This window comes from Aquila chrysaetos, unplaced genomic scaffold (assembly GCF_900496995.4).
Source record: "Aquila chrysaetos chrysaetos unplaced genomic scaffold, bAquChr1.4, whole genome shotgun sequence".
Taxonomy (NCBI): domain Eukaryota; kingdom Metazoa; phylum Chordata; class Aves; order Accipitriformes; family Accipitridae; genus Aquila; species Aquila chrysaetos.
Window position 1 is genome coordinate 63,509 of NW_024470386.1, and position 24,123 is coordinate 87,631.

Below are 24,123 nucleotides of genomic sequence, written 5' to 3' on the forward strand. Positions count from 1 at the left end.
CAAAAAAGACTTGTAAGAAGGGCTTCTCTAGGTATGTCAGCCAGCAAAGGAAGGTCAAAGGAAGGGTAACCGCCTCGTGAACACAACTGGCAGACTGGTAACAGCAGACGAGGAGAAGGCTGAGGTACTCAACAACTGTTATGCTTCCTTCTTCACCGGCAAGCTCTCTTCCCGCACCTCTTGAGTGGATGGGCCTCAAGGCAGGGACTGAGGGAGCAAAGTCCCTCCCGCTGTGTCCTGGGTTCAGCTGGGATAGAGTTAATTTTCACAGGAGCCTGGGAGGGGGCACAGCCAGGGCAGCTGACCTGAACTAGCCAAGGAGCTATTCCATACCATGTGCAGTCATGCTCACTATACAAATGGGGAGCGGGCTGGGGGGAGCTCTCTGCTCTCGGTGTGGGAAGCGGCAGAGTGTCAGGTTCCAGGTGGTGAGCCGTTGCACTGTGCATCACTCGTTTTGCATATTCTTTTATTAGTACCATTGTTGTTGTTGTAACTTCTCTTTTTGAGTTGTCCCAGTAAACTGTCCTTAGCGCAACCCAAAATGTTCCATTTCTTTTTCTTTTCTCCCTTCTGATTCTCCTCCCCATCCCACCGGAGGGAAAGAGGTCCTCTTTCTCCAAGTTCTGGAACTAGGTATAAAAGGAAACACTGGGTCTTTGTAGGTTTCTTCCCAAAGCCTTCACCTCTGTGCTAACGAGGTAGCTCTGGACGAGTCAGTAATTTCCGTCTGCTGTGACAGCCTCCGGGTGCTTGATGGAAACTCAAGACTGGCACTGGAGATAAAGCTGCCAGGCTCAAGATGTTGCTGTCTTTCAAAATGACCTCTCTGTGTAGGTGACAGGAGGGACTGGACTCCAGCACAGAAAAGGTTTCTCGGCGCTGCTGCTGCTGGAACGAGCAGTGTGCCAAGGCATCCCTTGGACTCCCAGCCCATTGCCTCCTGCTCTCCCTGCCGACGCAGTGCCTGCTGCGTGCTGGCAGAGCAGAGGTTCCCCAGGGACCCCAAGGGGACAGCCTGGGCTTGGTCCCAGAGCTGGGGGGAGCTGCTGGCCTGGGGTGGTGAGGAGCTCTCTGCTGCTGGGGATTTGATGCCCTCCCTCCTTCCAGGCCTTGGGAAGGCGGCCGTGGGAAGCCTGGCACACGCTGCCTCCACTGCCTGGCTGATGGCACCGGCCGTGGCCAGATCAGCCCAGCTGCTGAAAGGGCTGGGAGTCCGGCCCCAGCAGCCCAGAGGAGGTGTGGCAGGGCACAGGGGCACAGCTCTTCCCTCCCCACAGGGGAACGTCTCCCCTGGCTCACGGGCAAGGATGTGCAAGCCAGGAGCGTGCCGGAGGTGGCCACTTCAGAACACCGGCATGAATGACGACTCGGCAGCTTGGCCGAGCGTTTGTTCAGGCCCTGGAATGTCTCAGGAGGGGAAGGTTGGCCTACAGTTTCCCTCCTCCTCCCCTCTGGGTTTTGTGGTCCAGCAGCGCTGCTAGGGCTTTGGTGCAAGGACACCGCGGGTCAGTGCGTGCTGTACTGCCATGGGCTACTGGGAAGTGGGGGTGCCGGGCAGCTCTCCAGGCAATCCCGATTTCTCCAGGGTCTGCCATTTCCCCTTCACCCTCTGCATCCCTAAAGAAAAATACTTGCACAGGGGGCGAGCAAACGTGCTTCTTTTGGGGGAAAGCCCAAACAAGAGGTAAAATTGTTGTAAAACAAGACTGGGGCCAGCGTGTGCTGAGAGATGAGCTGTCCTGTGGGCAGCAGTAGAGGCCAGGAATGATGCTGTCTGCTCAGCATGCTCATGTCCTGTGTGAAGGACGCCATGGGACTGGGCTGGTTGTTCCAGCTTTATTCCCATGCAGCCATTTTCCCCAGGAGAGACCTTCACCTCTCCCTGTCTCTGCAGAGCCCACAGCACAGTCTTCGTAGGGACCATCCCGATGTTGGCTGCAGCGGTGCCAGGATCAGCAAGGTCTGAGTTGCCAGGGAACGAACTGAGGGCTCTGCGTCACTCACCAAGGGCTGGAGGGCTGCAACAGAATGAAGGAGAGCAGTGGTGAAACCCCACTGTCTGCAGAGACCCTCCCACGCCAGCCCCATCTGTCTCTTTCCCTGGCCAGGAGGAGCAGGTGGGACCAATGGACCAGCTGGAAGCTGCTGCTCAGAAACGCCCCAAATGCCTCTGACACATTCCTCTAGCCCTGAAGCGTTTTCCTGGAGCAGGACAAGGCATAGCAACACCCTGCCCAGGCTCTGTCCCCTGCCCCACCAGCCCGAGCCAGCATAGCACTGCCCCTACTCACCCCTGCACAGATCCTGTAGCTCCTCCTCATTTCGGTCCCTCAGGTGCTGCGCACCAAGCCCTAGGCACAGAGTTCCCATCAGACCTCCCACTCGCCAGCATGTTGCTGGCAGCGCAGCCCCTGGCCCTGCCAGCTCGGCTGCACGCCCTCCTCCCCCTCAGCAGGGCTGACCCCAGGGAAGGAGACTACCCGAGGGCAGCGGGACGGAGCAAGGCTGCCACCAAGCCCACCTACGTGGGCAGGGGTGGGCGAGGGAGGCACAGAGCCCCTGTCTGCCCAGGCCCTGGACGGGGCAGCCGAGGCTCTGGCAGCCACGGGGCTGCTCCTTGCTGCCAGTGCAGTGGCAGGGACTGGGGCCAGGCTGCCAGAAGAGGGACCCTGGGGGCTGGGGCTCACCGATGAACCTGATGGCCTCCACTCTCAAGGTGGCCTGAGCGTCCTTCAGGTATGGCAGGCTGTGATGCAGGTATTCTTCCATCCTCCTCCTGTCCTGCACCAGCTGGAGAGAGCACAAGGTCACGGGGCTAGCACAGACCACTCCCAGCCGGGCAGACCAGTCCCTCTTCCCATCACCCTCCTTCCTCCCCAGGCCATTCCTTTCTTCCAGCCAGGAGCCCCGTGGGGCTGAAGTTCAGGGAGGGCCACAGGCAGAGGGGGCCCGGAGGTACTGAGACCCCTCCGTCCTGCTGCCAGGGCCCAGGTGGGCCAGGGTCTCCTTCAGCACCCAGGGGTGAGAGCGGAGAGGGACCTGGAGGAGAAGCCCTGGGGGCTCCGTGCTTGAGGGACGGGAAGCAGGATGCAGCTCCAGGCTGTGGGCTCCAGTCTGGAGCAGGGCCGGTGAGCAACAGCTGCACAGTCCACACCCCGGGCGCACGGGGCATCCCTTGTCCAGCCTGGGCCCTGGGGCTTTGGGGTTGTCCTCACCAAGGTCTCTCCAATCCTCCACGTCTGCTTTGTCTGGGCCAGTTGCTTGAGCTTCTTCCTCTTCAGGAGGTCTGCACAAGTGAGGAGGGCTTCCCCAGAGGCCTGCAAAGCAGCAGAAGCTGGGAGATGGCACCACAGCTTGAGAAGGAGACCTGGCATCCCCCTCCTCTTGGCAAGGCTGCAAGCTGTTCCCAGCTTGTTATGGGAAGAGGCCGCTGCGGACAGAGTCTGAACTGGGTTTAATGCCCAAGGCACGGACATGGGGCAGCCAACACCTCACGTACCGCACTCTGCCAGCCAGCAGAATAGAGATCCGCAAGAGCTGCTGAGCTGCTGCTAGGGCTGGGGGGCAGAGTGAAGGGTAAGGGAGGTGTGGGCCCATGGCTGCAGGCCGTGAGAGTAGCAGTCCCATAGACACCAGGGCAGGAGGGAGGCAGCAGCATCTCCCGTGGGCAGCCCCCAGCAGGACGCTTGGCTCCCCAGCCAGGGCTGCCCCAGCTCCTTTAGGCTGAGGCTCCAGCTGGGTTGATCCTGGGATGCATGACCAGTATTCCTCTGACCGCACCTCCCTTCCCACCACTCTCCTCACTCCAGGCTGGGGAACAAGCTGGCTCTCCACTCCTTGCACTCCTCTGCACAGACCAAGTTCCCTGGCCTGACGCAGGGTGATCTCTGTGAGCAGGGCTTCAATCCTGCTCTTAGGGAGCTGCCCGAAACATCTGGGGGTCTCTTGGGCACAGCCCTTGGGGGACAGGGATTGGGGCTCATCAAAGCCCTGGCCTCTGACACCTGCAGGGACAGCTGGGAAGCCTGTAGGGACTCGTGTGTTCGGTGGCCACGGGCTGCTGCCCAGCCCTGCTGGACCAAGTAGGGCAGCTCTGGGAAATGTCCGTGCCAGCTTCTCCTCTCCTGCTCGTGCTGGCTCTGCAGGGACCCTTCCTTCCTCTGGGCTGTGCTGGGGGAGGGCTGAATGGGGGCAGCAGGGCTGGGAGGGGACCCCAGCACCCTGGCCACCTCTGCAGCAGGAGGCTCGGGGGGAGGAGGAAGGCAGCGGTGGGACTGGTGCAGGGGATGAGGGGAGCTCTGCCCTGTCCTCAGTGACTTGGGCAGTGCGACCCCGAGGTTACACACATTCCCAGAGCACGACTGCCAGCAGCCCTCACCGCCGATGCCCAGGCCAGCGCTGTGACCCCTCCCCCTGTCACTGATCAGCTTTGAAATCTGTACCTTGGCCACACTCTCGGTCTGGTCATTCATATGGAAGAAGAGCGGGACCAGGACCCTCCGGATTTTCTTCTTCATCCGTCTCTTGTCTCTCCCCACCACAGTCTCCACTATGTCTCTGAAGAGGCAGATGGAGAGCTCTCGCAGCTGGCTGGACTCCTGGTAGGAAGGAAGACAGGGGGATTTCAGCAACAGCCTCTCCCTGCCCACGGTGATCAAGCGCATTAGCGTGGTGGATGTGAGGGGAGATGCTCCAGGGTCAGATTCTGCACAGAGGAGCCGTGGGCCAGATCTGCAGCTGGGGCTGAATGGCCCTGGGCAATGGTCCCGGTCAAAGGCCACACAAGAGGTTTCCGTCAGGTGGTGCTGTGCCTCCGAGTGCTCTCCCAGCCCTCCAGCATTCACCACCAGCTATGTCAGAGCAGCAGTCCCCGGGGACGGGCTGAGGAGGACACCAGGCTGGCCCTCAGCAATGCCTGCAGGACACACACCGCAGGCTCAGCCTCAGCTCCCTGCCACGGTGCCTGGGGAGAACGTCTGGTCCTGCCGGACAGCGCAGCTGGGGGAGCCCTCGTGGCTCCGAGCAGCTCTTGGGCTGCTGGTGCTTTGCACAGGGGCTGAGCCCCAGCGCAGGGGGATCGGGTCACCCAGAGGCATCGACCTGCCGAGGAGAAGCCGTGCTGGGCTGCCGAGCCCAGAAGCCGTCCCACGAGAGCCCAGGGGCGTTGAGGAGGGAAGCAGCCCTGCCCAAGTCCTGCCTGCGGGGCTGGGCTGGAGGGCAGCTGTCCCTGCAGAGTACCCATCTGTGGGGCTCAGGCTCCCACAGCAGCCTTACGTCGTCGATGAGTGGCAGGAGCTTCCCTGCCAGCTGCAGAGTGATGTGGCTGGCCTCCTTCCTCTTCATGTGTCTCAGCAGGTTTCTGAAGACAAGCAAGGCCTTCGTCTTGATATCTGTGTCACAACTGTTCAGAGTCCTCAGGATGTCGCTCAGCAGGATATGCATTTCTCTTGCCTGTATGAAGCACAGAATTTCTGTTATGGTGAAGCACTGGAAGACCACCCTGGCAAAAATGCTGTGTTCACTGAGCACCAGCCTCCCATCCAGCTTCCTGGCAGGTGGCACAGGAATTGCTGCAGCAGCCTCCTGTCTGGTGGTGGCCACATGGGCACTGATGGGGACGAGGGAGAGCAGGGGTAGGGAAGGGAGGGCAGGACAGCAAAGGCTCGGTGTCCCCTGCTCAGCCACCCCCTTTTCCTGACACCCACCTCCTTACTCTCAGCCAGGCCCAAGCCACCGCGTTACCCGCTGCCCCAGCCCCAGGCTGCCAACGTGGCTTCACTTGACTCTGCCTTGCTCACCATCTCAGGTTTTTCCGACAGTGTGACGATGCCTCTGAATACCAGCGCTTGCGTTATGTGGCATGGATACGTCATATACAACTGGAGGAGGACCAGGTCACTCAAATCCTTTTCAAGGTCATCGCAGGCCAGCAGCTGAAACAAAGACAGCAGCGAGAGACTGGCAGAGCCTGCAGGACTCCCCGCACTGTGCCGCTCCTGATTCCCACTGCCAGCTCAGGACATGGGGGCCTGACGCAGCCCATCCTGGGGGCAGCTCTGCCTGTGGACGTGCCGGTGGTTGTGAGTGCTACCCCAGCAGAAATGGGTCGAGGCCAGAGGTACTGACGATGGACCGCCTCTGTCCCAGCTCCGGTGACTGTCATCCCACCCTGCAGCCATGTCGGCAAAAGGGCAGGGCTCAGAAGCATCTCAGAGAGGCACTGCTTGTCACCAGGCCTACCTCAACGTAGAAAGTCATGGCAAAAGTTATCTGGAATTCCTTCCTACAGCAAAGAATCCCTTGCAGGTGCTGGAACATGGAGGATCGCTGATCAACTGGGCTCTTACTCATCTCTCTGGAAGGGGAAAGAAAAGCACCACTGGGACTGAGCAGGGCAGGCAAAGCCTTGCTGGGATTGCACTGCCCAGCCCAGTCACGACGCCCCAGGCCAGGACACGCGTTTGCACTCAGCTACAGCTTCTACACAACTTGCTCACAGCACCCTGGTCTTTCCCCAAGCAAGGAACGCCCTTTCCACTCTGACCGCTCTGTCACGAGCACCGCGGCTGCAGCCTTGTGCCTCGGCGCGCTGGGGACCCTCTCTCAGCCACGACGGATGGGGTTGCGGAGGCACTGCTGCCTGAAAGGGGCTCTCACCTGGCCAGCAAGCTGATTCCTCTGTGGTGGGTCTCAGTTCCGAGAAGCATGTCCCAGCCGCCCTCCTTCTGGATGCTCAGGACATGCTCTTCATAGCCAGCAGCACAGAGCAGAGCTTTAATGGCCTCCACTGCAAACCTGCATGCAGAGCAAAGTCCAGTCACAGACAGAGCATGCGCCCTGGCCGAGGGCCCAGGGGAATGGCAGGGGAAGGGGGATGGAGCACCTGAAAGGGCTGCGTTGATTGGCCTGATGCCATTCGCTGTATGTCCAGAAAATCTCCATGGTGTGTTGTAGGAACTCTGCAGTGTATGAGATCTGGAAGACCAGGGCCATGAAGACCTTGGTGAAGAGTGCTTTTAGTTTCTCCTGGCAGATGGACTGCTGGGTGAGCTTGCACAGGACCTTGGTTGCCTGCCGAATACACACAGTGACAACTCTCACTGCAAAGACATTGCTGTTGCACTGCCAAAGCCCTCGGGCAGCACGTGGGGTTTGGCTCAGGCACTGGCCCGAGCCACAGAGACTCTGATGGAGACTGCAACCTGGCTTCCAGGCCAAGGCCAAGACCCAGCAGCCCTGGGGGCTCAGCTCTTGCTTTTGACGTGGGCACCACAAGCCTCCCGGGGCTAGCATGGCCGGCCTTTCGTACCCTGCAGACCCTCCTGGGTTTCCAGGCTCAGGCCTTGCAGCCTGCGCAGACTCTGCCATAGCTAAGCCCCTGCCCGAGCCCCAGCCTTTGCCCGGACTCTGGCTTCTGCCCCAGCCCGGACCCCAGCACCTCTCTGCCCCTGCCCCAGTCTGCGCCCCTGCCCTTGTCTGGGAGCAGCCCCTGCCCCAACACTTGCCCCTGCCCCACGTTTCCAGTCTGCAGAGAAGGGCACGGGGATGCAGGCAGCAGGGAAGCAGAGTGCTGCCGGGGCAGCACGTTTCCAGTCTGCAGAGAAGGGCACGGGGATGCAGGCAGCAGGGAAGCAGAGTGCTGCCGGGGCAGGGGCAGACTTTGTGTTTGTGTGCCGGGGCCCCAGCAGCACGGGGCAGCCCTGCGTGGCTGGCACAGGGGAGCCTGGTGCTGGGCAGGCACCTGCTGGCCCCAAGGGCCTGTGTCCCTGAGTCCGGGAGGAGGTGGCTGCTTGGGGGCAGACAGGAGGGGCTGTGTCTGTTGGCCTGGGGAGGCATGAACAGCCCTGAAGGTGAGCAAGACCTGCTCTGGTCACTCACAGCTGAGGGAAGGCCGTGCGTGTCCTCTGTGAAGTTGAACCGCCCTTGCGGTAGCTGGTCCTGGATCACACTGAGCAGCTCATTGCAGATCGTCTCCCAAGTGCTGGGCAGGGAGAGCATCACCTCCCACATGGCCAGGGCAGTGCTGCAAGCCAGAGCGTTCTGTTAGCAGGGCAGCCTCAGCCACCGCGCCGTGCCTGGGCTACGGAACAAGCCCCCAGGGCTGCCGGGGCCGGTACCTGTCGCATGATGGAGTGATCTTCAACAGGCTCCTGACCGTATCCTTGGGGCACCATTTGATCAGCAGGAAAAGGAGTGATTCCAGGCTGTGCCGGGCTGTCACTGTGCAGATGAACTCCATGTTTCTGTGGACGCACTCCAAGATCTTTTGTGTCTGGAAGGGACACAGGTGAGGATGGTGCTGCCACTGGAGTGCAACCACCTCCTCAGCCGCCACCGAAACTGCTGCCCTTCCCATCCCTCTCTGCTGGCTTGAAATGGATGGCTTCAGGTGCCCAAGACACCCGGGCTTGAGAGGGAAAATGCCTGAAAGGTCTCATGGGCAGGGAAATCCCGCTGCAGGCTGCTTACATCCATCAGCCACGAGGCAGGGTCTCTCATGGCCATGTAGAGCAAGCTGCAGGCCACCTGCTTGTCACAGATGCTGGAGTCTCTCATGGCGTCAATGGCTGTGAGGACCACGTCTGTCCTCTCAGAGGGCTGGAGGTATATGCCAAACACCTATGGGAAGAAGGAAGGGAGGGAAGACGTCACACCGAGTGCCCTGCTTGTGCTGCGTAGCCGAGCCGTGTGAGCAGCTCTGCTGAGAGATGCCCAGCAGTGCCGGCAGCATTGCCCACAGGAAAGCTGGAAACAGGGGCTGCAGTCACTGCAGGGCAGAGGATGAGAACAGAGGGCCCTCAGGGTGAGGGAGGAGGGCTGGGGTCATGGGCACAGCACGCTGGCCCTACAGAGAACCAGGGCTCGCTGGTGGCCAGGAGCACTGGAGCTGCTGCTGGCACACTGGAGTGCCACCCTCGGGTAGTCCCTGCTCAGGGACAGCAGGAACCCTCTCTCACCAGGGAGAGCGAAGCCATGCCAGTCCCACTGATTCTGGATCCTTTTGCTCACTCAAGTCTCCTGCTGATGCCATGGACAAGAGTCACAGTAAGGGAGGAGCTCATTACCATAGCAATGTCACTGCCGTCACAGTACCAAGAAAGCCAGGAAGCGCTCCCAGCTTCCCATTCCCTTTGGAGCTGTGGATGCTCTGGATTACATTTTGATAGCGTCCTGCCTAAACAGGGGGGAAGAAAACACAGAACAGTTGGTAGGACGTAGGATCTTTGCCAACAAGCTTAGCAAACGGTGAAAAGAGCTTGAAGCTAGGAATGGGCGAGGAGGGAGGTTACAACCTCCAATCAAGGGAAGGAAGTGGTGGACAGGGCTGTAAAGCAAAGGGTGACGAGTGATGGGAACAAGAGGGACCTCGGGAATGACGGAGAAGGATTAGACGCACCCGCCTCAAGCGTATGTATACAAATGCTCACAGCCCGGGAAACTCTAAGGAACTAGAGTTCTGCATGCAGTCGCGCAAGTAAGACACAGTTGGAATAACTGAGACGTGGGAGATGGCTCGCACAGCTGGAGTGCTGCGGTGGATGGATACAAGCTCTTCTGGACAGATGAGGAAGATGAGAAGGGGGGATTGCCTCCTATATGAAGGAGCACCTCAGATATATGGGACAATCAACAGTCTGGGAGAGAGCGTGTGGGTCAGAAGCAGAGGATTTGCTCGCAATGTGTCAGGACACAAGCAGTTAAGGAGATTTCTGGAGGGCATCAGGGAGACCTTCTTTCTACAGTCGCTGGAGGGAGCAACCGGTGTGTTGCACAGCTGGATCTGTTGTTCACTAATACAGAAAAATTGTTTTGTGACATGGTAATCAGGGCTGTAGGGGCCAGGAAATAGTGGGGTTCCAATCCCTAGAGGAGGGAGGAAGGAGAGCAGCAGAGAACAGTTCCTGGACTTCAGGTGAGCATTCAGCTTCTTCAGCTGGGCTCCTATGGGAAGCAGCTGTGAAGGGCAAAGGAGGTCAGGGAAGTTGGTAGACTACCAAAGGACAGCGACCTCCATGCACAAGATGGTCCACCCCAACACTTGGGCAAGGGAGCAGACATGCCAGGAGACTGGCCTGGCTAAGCTGGCAACTCCTGGCAGAGCTCCAACCCAAAAAGGCAGTATGTGGGAAGTGGAAGGGTTCAGAGAAGAGAACTGCCAGTGGTGGGGAAGAACTGGGTCAGGGATTACTGACAGAACCCAGTCCACGTAAGAACTCATGTAGATGAGTGCCTGAGACTAGTCAGGTGTCAGAACTGACTGATGCCCTTGCAAGGCTGCTTCCTTTCATCCTAAAAGGTCGTGGAGATGAGGGTCCCGACAGCTGGGGAAAGGCAACTATTGCAGCCATAGGGAAAGGTGATGAGAAACACCATGGCTTTACCAATGGTAAATCATTCCTGGCCAACCTGGCTGCCTTCTGTGACAAAATGACTTTTTATCTCTGAGGAGGGGAAATTGTTTCTTAGGCTGCAGAGAAGTGGAGGAGCTTAATGGGACTTTCTAGTCTGAAGCAGGACAGAAACGCTAGGATGGGCAACCATTGCAGCAGGAAGTTTTTCAGTCCCCTGCTAGCCAGGGCAGCTATGGAACCACTGCTTCAAGGGAGGTAACAGTCCTGGATGAGGTCTGTGAGGTACGCGCATTTTTAAAGCGGCACACGTGTCTACAGCACGAGCGTTGGCTATTTCTCACAAGGCAAGAGCTAAGGGACCCCAGAGAGGTGCGTGGCTATCACCTTATCCATGTCCTCTTGTTTCTGCACACACTGCCCTGATGCTGGGTTGCGTGGGCCCTGCAGCTGATGCAGCACAGCTGCTCCCCTACTCTGGCATTGGGAGGGTTTCTTGTTCCTTCCTCTAGCTGAGGAAAATGGATGAGGTGGCATGGTGCTTTGCTTGGCCTTGCTTTGGCCTCTCTGCCCAGAAGGACCCAACTTGTCATTGTTTCTCTTACTTCTTTGTTGCAGGGTGAACTTGTAGAGGTATCGAAGAGCATCTGCAGCCGCAAAGCGGATCATCTCGTTGTTGGGAGCACAGCACAGGATGAGACGTCCCACCACCCTGCCCAGGTCCTGGAAAAGCTCCTCTTCACCAAGGTGATGGTTGCCAGAGACGCAGACCTGAGGGAGGGAGGAAGCACTGGTAGCGGGGCTACAGCATGGCAGCTGGGGCCAAACCCTTTAGCCCAAGAGCTGGTGCAGGGCTGGGTGCTGCCGCAGGCAGAGCTCTTGCAGGATCTGCCCAGTCCTGCACCCAGCAGGGATCAGAGGGCTGTACAGGTGCGTGCCCCAGCCCCTGCACGCTGCCAGCTCTTCCGCCCAGCGCGGGGGCACCTCTCAGCAGCCCCTGACCCAGCGCAGCAGCCGTGGCAAGGTGAGAGCAGAGCCTGAAGGGAATGCGATGCAGCAGCAGCAGGATGGGTAAGTAACAGCTGTCCCAAGCAGGAACAGCCTCCCCTGCAGCCCCACTGTTTCTGCTGCCTTTCCCTGCTCTCCAGCCCACAGACCAGGCTCCTCTGCCTCAGGCCCAGGCTCCCTTGCCAGCTCCTCTTGCTTCGGCCCAGCAGACGCAGCCCGCAGCTCTGGCTGTCTGTCTCCCCTCACTGCTTTCTCACTCCGTCCCAGGCTGCAGCTGAAGGATTTTGACCACCGTGCCTTTCAGCCCACGGGATGGAGGTGCTGACAGGAGGACTGGGACCTGACATCTCCCCCATCCTGCCCTCCCATCACCACCACCACCACCACCACTCCTCCTCCCTCCCACAGCCTGCGGAGCGCCCCTGCCTCCGCGAGCTCCACTCCCCGTTTTGGCCACATCAAGCCACCTGCCCTCTGCTCCTGCCCAGCTCCTCTGCTCCCCCCGGCACAGGCGGGCAGCACCTGCAGGGCAGCAGCACGTGCCCCGGGGCTGACGCCCGGGCATGTGGCAGGCAGTGGGGAGGTGGCCGCAGGGAAGGGGACGTGCCAGAGAGCCCTGCGGGCCCTGAACCCCAATGCTGCTGGGCAGCAGCCCAGGGCTGCCAGGCCAGGGATCGCGTCATGCTCCAGGACAGCTCTGACTTGGGCAGGCTGGGCGGCAGAGCTGGCTCCTGCCCTAGAGAAGAGGGGCCAGAGAGAAGCCTTAGAGACAGGGGAAAAGACGTCCTACTCAAGAGAGCGCCTTGCTGAGTCCCCTAGCCCGTGCCCAGGCTTCCCTCCAAGGAAGCCCTGAACCGCAGACTATCCTGGGACGCTGGGAAGGGGTGATGGGGTGACTGGAGGTTGTCTGGACCCCGGGCTCCTTACCCCCACAGAGGAAGGGCTGACAAATGATCGGATCAGCCAGTTGATGATGTTCACAGCCTTCTCACGTTCGTCTGGTCTCTGGGACTCTGTGAAGGGCAGCAGGACCTGCGAGAAGAAAAGCCGATGCTCTGCCCTGGGCTCTGGCAGCTGTTCCAGGAGTGGCAGCTCTGCTAAGTGCCTGGCAGGGATCAGACCATTTGCCAAGGCTTCCCGGGAACAGCAGCAAAGCCTGTCACTGGTTTCACGCCCCTAGAGCCCCTCCCAGCCCCAGGCAAGAGTCCCCACACCCATCTGCCATGTCCAGGGAGGTAGCCAGAGTCTGCTCCCACTGCAGCCTCCGCTCCTTTCTATGCTGTCTTCCAAAAGTGGCCTTCTGTACCCCTCAAGGTGCAGAGGACTTTGGGGCAGAAACCTCCCTGGGGGTTTGCACTGGGGAAGCTGTGACCTGCTCTGGAAATGCCAGACCTGCAAGAAATTCTGCCGCTCCAAGAGGCTGGAAGATGAAGGGTTGAATAGAAAATCCTTCAGCCAGTTGTCCAGAATGCTCACGTCCTGCAAAGAGAAGAGAAGGTTGTGGGGCTCCTTCATGGATCCCTCTTACCCACAGGAACTTGGTGTCTTTTTTTTTTTTTTTTTTTTTTTTTGCCCCCAGCTTTGCACACACAGCAGCCCTCCAGGAAGTGATCTTTGAGCATGGGAGGAGCTGCAAGGAGATGCAGGCACAAGACAGATGGCAGTCTCTGTAGGTACCCTCTCCTGAGTCTTTGAGAGAGTCCTTGACGTTCTCTTGGATGTCTTTCTCCTCACTTGGTGGCAGATCCAGATGGATGCAGGAATCAGACTTGGGATCTGATAAAGCAAGGGGGGAGGGTGAGCTGAAGGTGCTGGCAGGAGAGATTAAACACCGATACCCTGCATCTAGCCACATGCCAGCTCCCGAGGACAAAGCAAGCCCTGGGCTGAAACAGGGGACTGACATCGTGTTTCCCCCATGCTGGTCAGGCCTGGGATGGGCCCAGCAGCCGGCTGCCATGCAGAAGCACAGCAAAGCAGCAAAACGTCCCTCACTCACCAGTCTGCAGCAGCGAGACCACGCACACCTCATCAGAGGGCAGCGGAAGGCTGTCTTCCTCTTCCTCTGCCTCCCAGGCCAGCTGGGGCTGGCTGGGGGGTCTCTGCTCAATCCTGGGGAAGGAGGAGAGGCCATGTGGGGTGGGCATGGGGCAAGGCCATGCCGCCTGGCCCCAACTCTGCACTGCCTGCAGGGAGAGCCCGGGGGGGCCAATGGGGCTGTGCGGGAACCGGGAGATGCGTGGGACAGGCTTTTCAAGGAGCAGCAAATCTGGGGATGGAGGTTTGTGGGCAGGCTGTGAATACTCACAGCCTCACAGGGGGCTGGGCAGAGGCTCATGCCAGAGAAATCACAAAGGGCTTTCATGTTCCTGCACATTTCCCCCTGCAGGGTGCCCACCCAGCCCCTCTCTCTTACCCATGTTGGGGACTAGGCGACTTCAGGGAATTGCCTTGGTCCCGTGGGGATGCCGGGGGTGGCGGGGAAAGACGAGACATCACTCAGGGCTCCTTGCCAGCCCTGTGCTCCTGCCCTATCCCGTTGCCGTCCTCCCGGACACCGAAGGGCCGGAGCCACACTGGCACTAGGCAGCACGCACAGTGTCACACAGGAGGTCACAAAGGGCTCCATTGTCACCTGCCAGCTGGGCTGTGTGTGTCCACTAGCACATCCACGCTGTGGCATATAAGCTACACATAAGCACAGCATGCACAGGCACCCACGGTGCTGCATGCACAAGCTCCTTGGCTTGAACATCTAGGAAGACATATCTTTGCATTTGGGAGGAGACAGCATAAAGGAGGGGACGCAGTCCCCACAATACCATCACTGGTGCAGCAGCTCGTGATTCTGCAGCCATCTACACCAGCCTCAAGCTTTGCCTTCCTGACAGGGTCAGCCACATTCATTCCCTGTCATCTTGCGGAACACCCTGTCACTTTACATTCTTGCCCCCTGCTGCAAGCAGAGGAGGAGCAAACATCCCACTGCTAGTGTAGGCAGCAAAACCTGAACTGTAGATTTCTCTCAGTCCTTCTCCAGACCCTCCTCCTATATTTGAGACAGAAAAGTTGTCGCTTTGTCTCTTCTACACCTCTACTTCCTACAGAGCTCTGGTTTTCATTTTCCAAATGGCAGGGGTGGGACAGAGCCACCCTCAGCAAGGTGTGGGGTGCCCAGGCAAAGTGGGGCAAGAGACAGAAAGACAGAAATGGTACAAGATCCAAAGTCACAACAGGCAACACAGGCACAGGGTACAGGGCTTATCCACCACGTGGGGGTGCTGCCAGGCAGGGGGAACCTGCAAAATGGGCAGAGGAACCAACTGGGGGTCACCAAAGAGACCTGCCAAGTCCTGCCCTGGGGAGGAACAACCCTGTGCTCTCGAGTGAGCTGGGGGGGCGACCAGCTGGAAAGCAGCTTGGCAGGACAAGGTCTGGGAAAGACGTGGACCTTTGCAGGAAAAGACCTTTGCTTCCCAGCCCAGTCCAAGGGGAGGTGAGCAACCGTCGCTCTGCAAGGACATCCATGGCACTTCTTGGATGCTAGCTCATACCCATGTCACCTGATCTGGAGGCAGCTGAAGATCAGACCTAGTAGTCGGAAAGCAAGCCGGACACTGTTTTTGCTGAGGATTTACATCTGGGCCATTAGGCTGGAGAGTGCACAGGCTGTTGCCATCCACATGAGACCTGCACCTTCACCGAAAGATTAGACAGATGAGGGACAAAGGTGATGCCATTTGGTCAGGCACTTTGAGGCTGCAGAGAGGACAAATGGATGTTCTTACTCCCTAGGAAGGTGCTAGTGTTATCTACAAAAACTGAAATGACTCAGAAAGGTCAAGAACAGACTAGCCAAAAGGATGCAAAACCCCTCCTTTGTGTTCACGGGGACAGGACATAGCATATACGGCAACACTGTCCTCACCCATCCTTTGTGTTCATGGCCCAGGACATACCATATAAGGCAATATTCGCCACTCTGCTGCTGGGTCGATGACACTGCTATGGTCTGACTGGTGGCTCAGCAGAGCTTGCGCAGCGTCAATACCCCTTCCTTTCCCCATGCAGCAGCAAGCGTGCTGGGGGGCACAAAGCCAGGAGGGAACATGGCCGGGATAACTGACCCAGGCTGACCCTGGGGACAGCCGACACTGCCTGACATCGTGCTCAGCAAGAGAATCTGGGGACAGGAGGAGGAAGGGGGACGTTTAGGGTGACGGGACATTTGTCTTCCCAAGTCACCACTACGTGTGATGGAGCCCTGCCTCCCAGGAAGCATCTGGACATCTGCCTGCCAAGGGAAGTGGTAACCGAGCTCCTCGTTTGGCTTGCTTTCTTCATACAGCTTTGCTTCACTTATTAAACCGCCCTTTCGACCCATGAGTTTATCTCCCTTTACTGGAACTAAGCACATTTGGGAGACATATGTGGAATGACTGCTGGTGGTAACTTATTGATATGTGTCCCCTCCTCTTAAGGGAAGATAAACCTCCAGGGTGGAATGCAGTGGATATGCAGGGAATGTGTTCCATAATAATTCCCTAAGCAACAAAACCTGCAACCTTCGATGTTAGTAACACCAAGAGAGCTTGGTGTGCTGACCCTAAGAGAAGCAACACGGAGGGCGGAGCGGAGTGGAGACACCGCGGCCAGGCTCTGTGATATTATCACAGGGGTAGGGAACTGGAACTACTGGAACAAGAACGGTAGGTCCCTGCATTGAATCCACGGAAGCAAGGAGGTGAAATAATGGGGGTTCTGTCAACCTACTGCCCTACTTCTGGTTTATATCATAAGTGCCCCGTTCTGGAGTACTGACACGGAACTTTGCTCATTATAATCTCATTATAGTCCCAAAACACACCTCCAACCCCAAAACTACCTGCCTCCAAGGGGCGATCACGCCTCACTGAGCATGCACTCTGAATTTTCTGTAGCATGTACCTTTAAAAGTAAAGCAAGGAGATTTTACACCACTCACAATAAAGGTATGTATGAATAGAGTCACTCAAGCTCCACCTAAAAAATAAGAAAAGGGCTTATGAGAGGAGGCATGTTGGGGAAGACACGATCACAGACAAGCTGGAGGACATCGCTGACTTCTGGAATCAGTCGACGGGCTGAACCTCTCTTCCCCCCCAGAGGGACGATACTTGGGTGAGATTTGAACACTCAGCCGTACCGAGTGCTTCCCCAGGAAACTTAGAAATCCCTATAGAGTTTTTCCATAATTTAGTGCGCTTGTAGTCGACTGTAGTATTATTTGCCCATACTTTGCAGAGAGTGTATTTATCACCGGCAATCCGGAAGAACCTGTACTCCTGTTGCTTTAATAAACTGTACTATTCATTAAAATCTAGCCATGACAGTTCGTTCGTGGGGGTTCATTTCTTCTGTTGTGCAGACCATACTGTGAAATATATTCACCTGATTCGTGTCAATATAAAACAATGCTAGGGCCTGCATGGTGAAATGTGACCCTCTCTGCATATGTAATCCTTAACCGTTTTGCTTGATCTTGTATAACCTGTAGGCCTAAGGGAAGTAGGAGAGTATGTATATAGCTCTTGCTTCCTGCAAAAGCCATATAACAGTAGGAAATTACGAAAGTTGGAAACGAAATAAAATCAGACATCAAGTAGAAATCGAAAAATACTTTACACGGTCTCTCGGAAGTAGCGGAATCCTATAGTTGCACAAGAATTTGCAAAGGTTTAAAGAAAAGGGGGGGGATTGATATAGAGAACAAACTGCTTATCGCTTAATGATTATCTCTCTGTAACTTTACATACCAAGGACTGGTGTTTGTCAAGGATTAAGCCTGTCAGAGACTGGTACTTGGGAATGATGAGCAAGAAGGAACCAAGAGCGATCACCAGACTTAACTTAAGTGTTCGGATGAATTTACGATCTTGTTAAGAAGGCACAAGTAGAGGCCTTGCTTGAATAGATAAGGCCGGAAAAGATAAGAACTCCTGCCTTTGTTCCCATCCTTCTGGTAGATAATTTAGCTTAAACTACCCATATGGTTCTATACCACTAATGAGAACTTAGATAATAAGAACACTAACAAGCACGAATGTACCAAAACACGTAAAGGACCACACTGCGCAGAATCACCTGAGGAGGGTCAAATAGCGGACGAGTGAGGAAGACTATGGAAGACCACCAGAGGACTCCTGAAGACCACCAGAGACCTTCAATGCGCCTGCGTAGAGGACATTTGCATATACTAATAGTTTCCCTGAGAAACTAATGAATATGTATAACATTTCTCAGAAATCTAGTGAATATGTATGTAGAACCTGTACTTAACCTGCACAATGAGACCCGACGGGGTGTGCCTTGGTAGAGCAGAGGCTCCCGGTGCACCCAGCGCTGTTTGCTTGCCTCTATTCGTGTAATAAATTGTAAACTTTAATTAGAATCCTGTTTTGGACATGATCATTTTTCACAATACCGAGGGGTGTTCCCCACCCCTGAACGCACCCTGCACCGTGCGCTGCCTGCACAGTTGGGCTGTGGGGCTTGTTATAAGTGGCGATGACAAATTATACGCCAGCCTGTGGACAGTCCGATCAAAATTTATTGAAGCAAGCAGCAAACAGGCAAAACACCGCTGGGCGGCCGGGGAGTCTCCTGCTCTACCAACAGGCGCGCACCCAACCCCTTTAGAGTCCCCTTTTTATAGCCCTTGGTTTGCCGGGCTAAAGCCCAGAGTCCCGGCCCACGTGGCCTTGTTTAGTGTGTTCTGCGATTGCGCTCCTGGTTGCTAAGGGGTCGTTGGGATGAAGGTTTAGTCTTCTTCTCTGTTTCGTGTCGTTTAGAGCATGCGGTACCTTAACATATTTCCATTATTAGGCATTGAAAGCCGAGCTATCCCGTTCACTTAGCAGGACCTTATAGTTACAAAGTTTCCAACTGCACCTGTTTGCAGGAGCTAACCACTGCCTTGCAAAGCGAACATACTGTGCAAGGCTTACAAACCGGTTTGATTAACAAATACATAAGATGAATTTATCACAGGGCTGGACTGGTGCAGGACAGGAGGGCAAACAGGAGCCACGGCGCTCCAGGAAGCTCCCACGCTGCCGCGACCTCAAAATTACCTTCACCCGGCGCCACTCAGATGACTCTGGGAACCCCAGACACACCACGAGCGGGAACCACTCGGACCCGGCTTGCGGGGCTGTCCCTGGGGCCGAGCACTCGGGCCCGGGGCTGGTGAACTGGGCCATGGCAGGGCCCGTGGGTGATGACCGAGGTCTCCAGGTTTTCCCCCCAGGACCCAGCCTGCCCTGGGAGAGCGATACCTGCTCCTGCTGCCTGCTGCTGCTCTGCTGCCTGCTCCTGCTCCTGCTCCTGCTGCCTGCTCCTGCTGCCTGCCCTGCCCTTCCCTGCTCCCCCCTCGCCCCGGCTGCCCCCAGCCCACCTCTCCCCATTTCTCCTCAGGCTGCTGGGGCTCTGCCCCCTCCGGCCCCGCCCCAGGCCGGCTGTGACTGACAGGCCACCTCCGGCTCCGCTGATTGGCTCAGCCATGGCACATGGCACAGCCATGGCCAATGGCACAGCTGTTGCCGCTCCTCACAGAGCCCGCCCCCCCGCAGCTGCCTCTGGGCCAGCCGGGGCGGTGGGCCTGCAGAGAGAGGGCAGGAGGGGAGCTGCCCTGCGTTTGCTCGGGGTCAGCACGTCTTTCCCAAAACGCGGGTCTGTCTGTGCTGCCAGCCACAGCCCTGGGCAGGAGGAGCTGCCTGACGGAAGCCGCTGGCAATCGGCCAGGCCGGCACCCGGCAGGAGACGGGGCTCTGCCCCCGGTGGCACCGCCCGTGCTGAGCCCAGCGCCCAGGGCCTTCCTCAGGCCTCGCCTTCGCCGGGGCGGTGAGGAGGAGAGACGCCCTGTCCTGGCGCGGCCCAGGAGGAAGGACAGAGCCCCCACCACTCTCCCCACGGGGGCTGACCGCTGTCCTTCGCCTCTGTCCCCGGGGCTCCCTAGCACTGGCAGGCCCTGCAGGGCCTCGGGGCCAAGCAAATGCGGGGATGCCGGGGGCTCCTGGGGCTCCGGGCGGCTTCAGGCACCTCCAAAGCTGAGGCGCGGCTGCCCCTTTGCTTCTGCGTGTGCCGTTCTTTGCTACCGTCTTGGCGGTCCAAACTGTTTCTCCTCGTGGCACGTGGACTGGACAGAAGCCGCTGCCCTGTTAGTCTGGGAGGACTTCAGGGAAACGAGGAAGTCGCAGCGCGTGCACAGGTACGAGGACAGTGAAAAGGAGCCACGTCAAAGTTTTTCTGCTGTTTCACGTCTGAACTCGGACATTTGCATGCATCTCGGCACCAGAGTCGGGTTTTTTTCCTCCAAGCGGCACAGCTTTTTGCCAGAGAGAGTGAGTTGGGCTGAGCTGGCCTTTGGGATAGCTCGACTCCTTTCTTGTTTTAATTGTGTGCCTACGCTTTCCCTTTCTTCCAGCAATTTCTTTCTTCCTTTCTCCACCCTTCCCCCCATCCAGTTCCATCCTCTGTCAAAGGTAATTACGATTCGACTTTCTGGACAGATCCTTGAGTAAGTAGACACAGGATATAAGTATAGGCAGGTCTACACCTTCAGGGCCGTAGGCTGAGCTATTCCACCTTTAAAGGCTAGATAGATGTGGGCTATGGGTAGAGTTACTGCTTGCCAGTTATTATTTCCTTTGGGGTCCTGTGGGCAGTGATGGTAAGGTCATCAGCCTGCAGCTCGGCAGCAGTTAAAACTACCACTGAAAGAGCTTTGATGGCAAATGCTGTTCTGTGTGTTTCGTTGTCAAGAATCATTTTATTAAGCTAGATTTTTTCTATGCGGTTAGGTGATGAGATCTTCTTGCACTGATCTTCCATTTCTGGAGCGCGTCCTGACAGCCTTTGTCATCCAGAGCTTTCCCCTCTGTTCCCAAGAGGAGTGATGACCATGACGTGGAGTGACTAATGTGAGTAATGGCTTCACCAGTAGGCTTGGATTTAGTGAACCGCCATAGGCAAACAGGTGGAGCAGGAGCTCCATCCAATAATTTTGGTGTGCTGAAACTCTAGAGAGAATGTGGAGGTGTTTCCTCCTCCCCCTCCTCCTCCTCCTCTCTGTTCTTCCTCCTCCTCCTCCTGCTCCTCCTCCTCCTCCTCTGGTTCTTTGTCATCCTCCTCCTCTTCTTCCTCCTTCTGTTCTTCACCCTCTTACTCCTGTTCTTCCTCCTCCTCCTCCTCCTCCTCCTGTTCTTCTTTGTCTTCTTCTTCCTTCTCCTCCTTCCGTTCCTCCCCTTCCTGGTCTTCCTCCTTCTCTTGTTTCTCCGCCTCCCTCTTCCTGCTCTTCTTCCTCCTCCTTTTCCCCCTCGTCCTCCTTCTCTTCCTCCTCCTGCTGTTCTTCCTCCTCTTCTTCTTCTTTCTCCTCCTGTTCTTCCTCTGCGTCCTGTTCTTCTGCCTCTTTTTCTTCCTTCTGTTCTTCCTCTTCCTCCTAGGCTTCTCATTTCTCCTCATCCTCCACCTCCTTTTCTTTCTCCTCCTTTTTTTTCTTCCTCCTTCTCCTTTTCTTTAGCCTTCTCCTTTTGCCATTATTCCTCCTCTTCCTCTTCTTTCTCCCCTTCCTCCTCTTCCTGTTCTTCCTGTTCTTCCTCCTTCTCCTCCTCCTCTCCTTCTCCTCCTCTTCCTCTTGCCCTTGTTCCTCCTCTGGCTTTTCTTCCCCCTCCTGTTTCTCTTCCTCCTGTTCATTCTTTTCCTCCATCTCTTTCTCCTCTACTTCCTGTTGTTCCTCCTCTTGTCTTTCCTTCTTTTCCTTTTTATGTTCTCTTCCTTGTACTTCCTCTTCCTGCTCTTCTTCTTCTGGTTCTTCTTGTTTCTTTCTCATCTTTCTCATCCTGTTCTTCCTCAGTTCTTCCTCTTCCCATTCTTTTCATTTCTCCTCCTTTTTTGTCTTCATCCAGTTCTTCCTTCACCTCTTCTTCCTCATTGTCCTTCTCTTTCTCCTCCTCCTTCTCATACGCCTCTGCTGTTTATCCTTGGCATGTTCATCCTCCTCCTGTTCTTCTTGTTCTTTGTAGTCCTTCTCCTTATACCCCCTCCTCATCCTCCTACTCATCCTCCTCCTCTTTCCTTCTGTTTCTTCTTCCTCTTCCTGTTACTCTGTTTTCTCTTTACCCTCCTGTTCTTTATCCTCCTCCTCCTCCTCCCCCTGTTCTTTCTGTTCTTTTTCCACCTTCTCCTCTTCTTCTGCTTCCTCCTCTCTCCTTCCTCCTCCTTCTCCTTCCTTCTCCTCCTTCTCCAGTTCTTCACCCCTCCTTCTACTCCTCCTCTTCATCTTCTTGTACCTTGTATTCCTCTTTGTCTTTCTCCTCTTCATCCCTCTTCTTCCTCCTCTTCTTCCTCCTCCTCCTTCTCTTCCTATTCTGAATTTTCTTCCTTCTATTCCTCCTCCTCCTCTTCTACTTTCTTGTCCCCCTCAGCCTCCTGTCTCCTTTCCTTCTGTTTTTTGCAATGAATCATTGAATGGTTTGGGTGGGAAGGGACCTTAAAGGGTCATCTAGTCCAACCCCCTGCAATGGAGCCCCTGCTAGAGGGGGCAACTAGATCAGGTTGCTCAGAGCTCTGTCCAACCTGACCTTGAAATGTTTCCAGGGATGGGGCATCTACCACCTCTCTGGGCAGCCTGTGCCAGTGTTTCACCATCCTCATCATTAAAAAATTTCTTCCCTATATCCTATATGTATTTCCTCCTCCTCCTCCTCCTGGTCAGCCTCCTCCGCCTCCTCCTGGTCAGCCTCCTCCTCCTCCTCCTGGTCAGCCTCCTCCACCTCCTCCTGGTCAGCCTCCTCCACCTCCTCCTGGTCAGCCTCCTCCACCTCCTCCTGGTTAGCCTTCTCCTCCTCCTCTTCCGCCTTCTCCTCCTGGTCAGCCTTCTCCTGGTCAGCCGCCTTCTCCTCCTCCTGGTCAGCCGCCTTCTCCTCCTCCTGGTCAGCCGCCTTCTCCTCCTCCTGGTCAGCCTCCTCCTCTTCCGCCTTCTCCTCCTCTTCGTCCTTCTCCTCCTCTTCCGCCTTCTCCTCCTCTTCGGCCTTCTCCTCCTCTTCGGCCTTCTCCTCCTCTTCGGCCTTCTCCTCCTCTTCGGCCTTCTCCTCCTCTTCGGCCTTCTCCTCCTCTTCGGCCTTCTCCTCCTCTTCGGCCTTCTCCTCCTCTTCGGCCTTCTCCTCCTCTTCGGCCTTCTCCTCCTCTTCGGCCTTTGTCCGGGGTCAAGCCATTGTCCGGGTCAGCCTTGTCCGGGTCCAGCCTTGTCCGGGTCAGCCTTCTCTGGGTCAGCCTTCTCCTGGTCAGCCACCTCCTCTTCCGCCTCCTCCTGGTCAGCCTCCTCCTTCTCTTCCTCCTCCTCTTCCGCCTCCTCCTGGTCAGCCTTCTCCTTCTCCGCCTGGTCAGCCTTCTCCGCCTCCTCCTTCTCCTCCTGGTCAGCCTCCTCCTTCCTCCTCCTGGTCAGCCTCCCCCTTCTCCTCCTGGTCAGCCTCCTCCTGGTCAGCCTCCTCCGCCTCCTCATCTTCCGCCTCCTGCTGGTCAGCCTTCTCCTGATTATCCTCCTCCTTCTCCTGGTCAGGCCTTCTCCGGTCAGCCTTCTCCTTCTCCTCATCATCCTTCTCCTCCTCTTCTGCCTCCTCCTGGTCAGCCTTCTCCTTCTCCTCATCCTCCTTCTCCTCCTTCTCTCTTCCACTTTTTCCTTTGTCATCTTCCTCTCCTCTTCTGGCCTCCTCCTTCTCCTCTCCTCCTTCTCCTCCTTCTGTTCTTCCACTTTTTCCTTCTCATCTTCCTCCTCCTCTTCTGCTCCTCCTGGTCAGCCTTCTCCTTCTCCTCATCCTCCTTCTCCTCCTTCTCTTCTTCCACTTTTTCCTTCCTTGTCATCTTCCTCCTCCTCTTCTGCCTCCTCCTTCTCCTCATCCTCCTTCTCCTCCTTCTGTTCTTCCACTTTTTCCTTCTCATCTTCCTCTCCGATTTCTGCCTCCTCCTGGTCAGCCTTCTCCTTCTCCTCATCCTCCTTCTCCCCCTTCTCTTCTTCCACTTTTTCCTTCTCATCTTCCTCCTCCTTTCTGCCTTCTCCTTCTCATCCTCCTCCTCCTTCTCTTCTTCCACTTTTTCCTTGTCATCTTCCTCCTCCTCTTCCCCCTCCTCCTCATCAGCCTTCTCCTCCTTCTCTTCTTCCACGTTTCCTTGTTTACTTCCCTGCCTCCTCCTGCTCAGCCTTCTCCTTCTCCTCATCCTCCTTCATCTCCATCCTCCTTCCTCCCTCCTCATCCTCCTTCTCCTCATCCTCCTTCTCCATCCTTCTCCTTCCTGGTCAGCCTTCTTTTTCTCCTCATCCTCCTTCTCCTCCTCTTCTGCCTCGTCCCTGGTCAGTCTTCTCCTTCTCTCATCCCTCCTTCTCCTCCTCTTCTGCCTCGTCCTGGTCAGTCTTCTCCTTCTCTCATCCTCCTTCTCTCTCCTCTTCCGGCATCGTCCTGGTCAGTCTTCTCCTTCTCTCATCCTCCTTCTCCTCCTCCTTCCTTCTCTTCTTCCACTTTTTGCTTGTCATCTTCCTCCTCCTCTTCCGCCTCCTCCTCCTCCTCATCCTCCTTCCTCTTCCTTCTCTTCTTCCACTTTTCCTTGTCATCTTCCTCCTCCTCCTCTCTCCGCCTCCTCCTCCTCCTCATCCTCCTTCTCTTCCTTCTCTTCTTCCACTTTTTCCTTGTCATCTTCCTCCTCCTCCTCGTCAGCCTTCTCCTCATCCTCC

At 56.6% G+C, this 24,123-nt stretch overlaps 2 protein-coding genes across 2 annotated transcripts in view; both read right to left on the minus strand.

Moving 5' to 3' along the window:
* Window positions 1-1,674: 1,674 nt before the first annotated feature.
* LOC115338061 (maestro heat-like repeat-containing protein family member 7) lies at window positions 1,675-18,601 on the minus strand. Its single transcript, XM_030006508.1, has 17 exons — window positions 18,473-18,601; window positions 12,753-12,839; window positions 12,288-12,392; window positions 10,958-11,123; window positions 9,069-9,178; window positions 8,473-8,622; window positions 8,121-8,275; window positions 7,882-8,026; window positions 6,887-7,074; window positions 6,661-6,798; window positions 6,244-6,358; window positions 5,802-5,936; window positions 5,278-5,454; window positions 4,446-4,601; window positions 3,219-3,320; window positions 2,691-2,793; window positions 1,675-2,021 (listed from the first exon to the last, which is right to left on the minus strand). Exons 1-17 carry the CDS (start codon window positions 18,599-18,601, stop codon window positions 1,876-1,878), a joined length of 2,307 nt encoding a protein of 768 aa, XP_029862368.1. The 3' UTR covers window positions 1,675-1,875.
* A 2,897-nt stretch (window positions 18,602-21,498) lies between these two features.
* LOC121233112 (glutamic acid-rich protein-like) overlaps window positions 21,499-24,123 on the minus strand; it is a gene marked incomplete at its 5' end in the record, with an annotated part of 5,175 nt that continues 2,550 nt past the window's right edge. Inside the window, one exon of the mRNA XM_041121843.1 lies at window positions 21,499-21,576. Coding sequence (XP_040977777.1) covers window positions 21,499-21,576 — 78 coding nt within the window. The remainder of the gene's footprint in view (window positions 21,577-24,123) is intronic.